The sequence below is a fragment of the Gigantopelta aegis genome, chromosome 15, assembly GCF_016097555.1.
Source record: "Gigantopelta aegis isolate Gae_Host chromosome 15, Gae_host_genome, whole genome shotgun sequence".
Lineage (NCBI taxonomy): Eukaryota > Metazoa > Mollusca > Gastropoda > Neomphalida > Peltospiridae > Gigantopelta > Gigantopelta aegis.
This window is the reverse complement of record NC_054713.1, coordinates 44,612,727-44,618,749: the sequence shown is the minus strand read 5'-3', so window position 1 is coordinate 44,618,749 and position 6,023 is coordinate 44,612,727. Positions and strand designations below refer to the sequence as shown.

General features: G+C 38.8%; 1 protein-coding gene across 6 annotated transcripts in view; it reads right to left on the bottom strand.

The window, feature by feature from the left end:
- Positions 1-4,693, bottom strand: part of LOC121390686 (putative uncharacterized protein DDB_G0271606) — an 86,400-nt gene extending 81,707 nt beyond the window's left edge. For 2 of the 6 annotated variants that reach the window (XM_041522564.1, XM_041522561.1), the window contains exons 1-2: positions 4,283-4,693; positions 294-368 (exon numbers count right to left, since the gene is read on the bottom strand). In XM_041522564.1, the coding sequence (XP_041378498.1) occupies positions 294-368; positions 4,283-4,454 (247 nt within the window). In that variant the 5' untranslated portion in view covers positions 4,455-4,693. The remainder of the gene's footprint in view (positions 1-293; positions 369-4,282) is intronic. The other 4 variants (XM_041522565.1, XM_041522566.1, XM_041522560.1 and 1 more) reach the window with 4 other exon arrangements.
- Between the last annotated feature and the right edge of the window lie 1,330 nt (positions 4,694-6,023).

Below are 6,023 nucleotides of genomic sequence, written 5' to 3'. Positions count from 1 at the left end.
CAGTTTTGTTTGATGTAAGAAGAAAAGTAAAAGTGTTTTCGAAATAACAAAAAGAAAAAGCCCAAACTATTTTTGTGTCCAATTTAGAAAACAATCGGCTCAGAAATAAATAACATGTAGTAAATTCCATAGCATGAAAAATGATTTTATTGTTGGTTCACAAACTGTACACGTATGAAAACAATCGAAGCCCTGAGAATTTACTTAAAGATTTCTAAATTTTATTTTGATGTTGAAACTTTTTGTTTCTTTGTTCATTTGTTTTCCCAGGCTCTACCCTAACCGTCACTTACCACTCTTTGTCTTTATGTGCATATTTTTTTCTTCTTGCAAATTTTTTTCTAATCGACCTTTCTGTTCAAGGGTAACTGAAAAACCAGGCATTTACATGTACATACCTACATTTGTAATTTGTACATGTATGAATCTAGTTTTAATTTAAAAAACAAAATTGAAAATTGTTTTATTCACGGAATGATGGATATTTATTGAAAACATTTTGTGTGACACAAATAATCAAATGACAGCTAGAATGTATGATAATTTATTTACTGTACAGAAATTATACGGTAATTTGTACTATAGTCCTGTTCAATTGTTTAGAACCTAAGTTTTTTGCAAATGTTACGTTTAATTCAATCTGTGGTTTCTTTACATTTTGCATGAAAACACTCAAACTCTGACAGGTTTTATATACAATTCATCATCTAAAATGCACAAAGTTGACATAGTTCCATTTTACAAAAATCTTTGTATGTTTCAAATACAGGTGTGTTCTCCTATAAATAACTACTGTCATGATAATGCAGATTATCTTCCCTCTCTTTTTGCCGACACTAGTGCATGCAGGGCACACATTTAGTCATATAGCCATAGTATTCTGCCATTCAAGAGTTAGGTAGTCTTTTGTATGGTTATGATCGCTCTCTACCGTCAGAGATCACTCTATACAGGGCTTCTAGATTATGGTAGCCCCACTCCCATGGCTAGTGATATTCAATGTTGGGCTAGTAAATAACTACTATTGCCATGCCAGATGGCTAGTGAAAAACTAGTTGCCAAATGCTGCATTTTTTAAATATGAATATCCTTCCCCCAACCCACCCACCCCAGTCTTAGTGTTAGTGTTTTTAATCGCTATCTCCCTCTTTAGGTAACATATCTGATTATTACTATTAGTAAAATTGTATTAAGTAAGTTGAGCTAGTGAATTGTTAATTGTGGCTAGTAATTTTTTTTAATCACCGATCCCATGGCTAGTGGATTTTATGTAAAATTTTTAGAAGCCCTGTTCTATAGCGAAAATGCGGAATGGCCGACTACCACACAGTAGACAAAGATTCCTGCTCTAATACAACAAACATTCTAAGTTTGTCGCTAAATACCTAAAGTTACATTGATCAATTTCGAGTTTGGCGATAACAAATATTTTACATAGTAATCATTAATACACACTACAAGAAGAAACCTGACAGCATGCCTTTCAATAATGTTCCAGTTAAATACATAGCAGGGCTAGCTCTGGGTAAGCAAAACCATTCGCCAAATTATCTTTAATTTTTTTAAATATGCAAAGTACACTGTTATTTTTCAACAAAATATCAATTAGTACATATTTTTTTTCCGCCAAATCAAAATAAAATTCGCCAGTTGTTCCTGAAATTCGCAATTGGCAAATTTGACGAGTGGCAGGGCTAGCGCTGCATAGGTACCGACTGGTTTCTTCCTATAATGTGTTTATTAACTAGTAGTGAAAAAGTGATATATTTGTTATTGGCGAACTTGAAAATTATCAACATAACTTGTTCTTGTATCAGAGCGGGAATGTTTGCCTACTGTGTGGTACTCAGCCATTCTGCATTTTCACTACTGAGTGATCTCTTGACAGCAGAGAGCAATCATACGGTCCAAATGTCCGTCTAGCTCTCAAATGGCAGAGTACCGTACTCTGGCTAATTAAATCAATACTTTTGTTAACGTGTCCATTTTGGGTTTGTGTGTCCATTTGTTGCAAGCATTATTTCGGCTGGTGCCACAAGTTATGAATACCAGCTACATATAGGGTAATGTAATCATTTTCAGACGTAGAATAAACCAAATGTTAGTCAACTCGCCCCAGTGTTTGGTCAACTCGCCCCAGTGTTTGGACAACTCGCCCCAAACTTTACTGTCCGTAAATAATTGTGACGAAATTAAAACTGAACGTCTACAACTTCAGTGTCATTTTATTTATTAATATTACAGTGAAACTCTGCTATTACGACCACTTATTAAATGGTTTTATATACTAATATCGAATAAATAATAATCCATTACAATGAAATGTCAAGCCCATTTTAATGTTTGTGAGTTTGTCCCTTATTTCCGTAAAGGAATGATTGATCAGGCATGGCTTTTGGAGAATGCCAGACAACTCGGCCTGGAGGACAACTCGGCCCAGACAACTCAGCTCGGCCCAGAGTTCTGAGACAACTCAGCCCACGTCGAGACAGCTCTGCCCAGAGTTCTGAGACAACCCGGCCCACCGCGAGACAACTCGGCCCGGAGTCCAGAGACAACTCGGCACATGGACAATCTTGTCTATTGTTGAACAAAGTAAAGTTTGTTTTATTTAACGACGCCGCTAGAGCACATTGATTTTTTATCTTATCATCGGCTATTGGACGTCAAACATATGGTCATTCTGACACTGTTTTTAGAGGAAACCCGCTGTAGCCACATAGGCTCTCTTTTTACGACAGGCAGCAAGGGATCTTTTATTTGCGCTTCCCACAGGCAGGATAGCACAAACCATGGCCTTTGTTGAACCAGTTATGGATCACTGGTCGGTGCAAGTGGTTTACACCTACCCATTGAGCCTTGCGGAGCACTCACTCAGGGTTTGGAGTCAGTATCTCGATTAAAAATCCCATGCCTCGACTGGGATCCGAACCCAGTACCTACCAGCCTGTAGACCGATGGCCTGCCACGACGCCACCGAGGCTGGTTATATTGTTGAACAAGTGTTGTTTTTTTAAATTAAAGTATTCTCAGAGAAATAAAAGAATGTTTTTTTTTGTTTTTTGTTAAATTGATAAATTGTTGAATGGTGACCCTCATGGACTATGTGGATGAGGAGCAGCGTCTGGTCTGTGAATGCCTGGTCAGTCTTCAACCAGAGTGTGAGGACCAACAACGATGTGGCGGGCTGGCATCACCGACTGAACCACCATGCCCTTGGAACAGCCCCTCCCTTCTACAAGTTGGTTCCCATGCTCCACACTGAAGCCAGGCTGGTTCGTCTCAGAGAGGAAGATGCGACGGCGACAGAGGAAGGCTTTCAGGAATCTGCAGGGGAACATTTTCGAACTGTTGGGACGCTACACAGATGGTGAAGTGTCCACTTCAAGATTCCTGTCTGCCTGTGGAAAGCTGTACGCCCCTGTTGCACACTGACTTTTATCTTTTGTTGGACGTTTTATTTTTTATGTTCTTTTGGTGATTGGTGTTTTATTTCTTTATTATAACTATTTATGTATATGTGTTCTGTTGATTTTTTTGCGTACATATGTGCGTATGTATTTAATGTAATAAATGTGGGAATTTGGCAAATGATGTCTTTTGCGTTATTTCTATAGTACAATACTTCTAGAAACCCATCCGACACTACGATATGCGCCTACGACATACACAATTGCCATTCTTAATGGTGACCATATAGTTAGCGGTATCTATCAGTATAATGCATTATTATTACTATAGTACAATACTTCGACACTACGACATGGCCAACTATCATACTTAACACGCATATAATGTGTCACAGCATGCCCCGTCTATCAGTCTAATAACTCGGCCACAGGGCCGAGTTGTCTCGGACAATTCGGCCCCGTGGCCGAGATGTCTGGGCCGAGTTGTCCCCCGGTCCGAGTTGTCTGGTCCCCGCTTTTGGACACCTACTGGTGCCAATATTCAACAATATAATGAATATTTAATACACATTATTGCTTAAAATATTGGTGTATTAATTGATATGAGTTCACTAAACAGTGTGAGTTGAGTAGACTAACCGCTCGGGAGAATTGGTAGGGGGCAAGTTGGTTTTGGGGCGAGTTGACCTGCTCCCAAATGAACCACACTTTCTACATCTGTGCGGACTACATCAGTACATGTATGCCGACACCAGATTGCTTACTAACATGCAATAAACTTAATAATAATATTAATGTAACTAAGGATTTAGTTTTTGTCAAAGTCGGGGGTGGGGTGGGTGGTCGGGTGTCAAGCTTGCTGAGCATCTTACCTTGTAACTGAGCGACTTTGGATTCTTCGCCGCGTCTGTAGCGTTCTGCAGTCCTTTCCGCTTCTCTCAATCGGGTCGTCGTCGTGTTGTATAAATAGATTAAATAAACTAGACCAATAATAAATAATGCATAAATAATTAGTTTGATTGGAGGGCCTCCTCTGCCTGTCATTGTTGCAGTATTTTTAAGATTATGACAGAAAAACAAACACTTTTAAAACTGTTTGACAACAAATTTACACGTTTCAATAACCCATCAATATCGACTGGTTCTCGTAGCTTGCAACTGGCATCTGTGTTATAATGTACAGTCGCTTACTTATTGATAGAGACACCAGTCAAGTTGGATAAGAGGTCTCGCACCATGTTACAAACATTTTACTGCTAAAATAGATTAAAGAAAAGGAAATTCATATTTGTTTAAATAACAATACAGTAGTATTTGTATATATATAAATTGCCCTTACTGACAATAGGTAGTGGGAATTTCAATATTAGGTCAGTTGGTAGAGCGCTGGACTCTGAAACAGAGAGTCCGACGGTGGTTCGAATCCCCTCAGTGAAGGTCAATTTTTAAATATTTTTTTTGTTTACATTTGGTGCCTTTATAACCCAGTCAAGACACGCAACAGTTCAACTGCCCGTAGCCCACAGATCCGGGAACGTAGCTTCCAGTGGCGGCTCCAGAAATTCCATTTAGGGGGGCAGTGACATGAGGTGGAATGCTAAGGGAACTCTGGGGGAGGTTTGGATAGGGATCGTAAAAAATATTTAAAAAAAATTAATATATAATAAAATTATAACTATCGCAAAATTTAGGGGGTCGAGTCCCTGCCCTCCCCTCCCCTCCCCCCTCCTCTGTCTTCACAGGGGGTTTAACGCTCCTAGTGGTAGTACCAAGTCATATTTAATTCTACAATTGTCTTTCAATTTTCAATAAACGGTATTGCCGAGTAGCGAGTTGGGTATTCAATTTTTTACCCATTTTTAATATTTATCATTTTATGGAAGATTTTCGAACGATACTGTTGTTGAAAATAATTTTGCAAGTTAGGAAACGTTACTTTGCTTCATAGCTGTGACGTACGTATCGCTGATGACGTAAGTGAGTTGTTGACATGACTCCCGCCATGGAAACTATTCCTAGGTCTTACTACACAGATGTCATCTGTCATTGAAACCCATGTTAAATTGCCCAACTTAAAATGAAGATTGCCAATAGAACGGGTTCTTGTTGGCACTAACAACATACACCATTGCGAACATACATATTATGTAAGCATTTATTTTCACTCCTAAACTGAGAACATTTCCGTCTCAGTTTGTTGCTATATGACCGCATCTGGCTGTAGTACTGGTCCGAACAGGTGGTTCATTAACCGATTCATTCCGGCTGTCTTTTGCGCTACACACCAATGTCCCAAAAGGTCAATATACACAATATTACAAAATTACATGGGCAAAATACAACCAGAAGGATTAACCATTAAACATACATATTGTTTTAAATCTTCCCCAATTCCTAGAAGTGAATATGTGAACCACAACATATGTCACAATTAGGAACTATAAAGTGGACCGTCATCCGTGAATTCTCACTAGGAAGTGATCTGTGTAGTGAGACCTTACAAACAATTAACCGCGTGAAGCACTGTTTATAACGTCAAAACGTATTTAGGGGAAGGAATGTTTTTTGTTGTGTTTTTTTCCCTTTCCCTAGGGAAAGATCACTTTTCTTTCC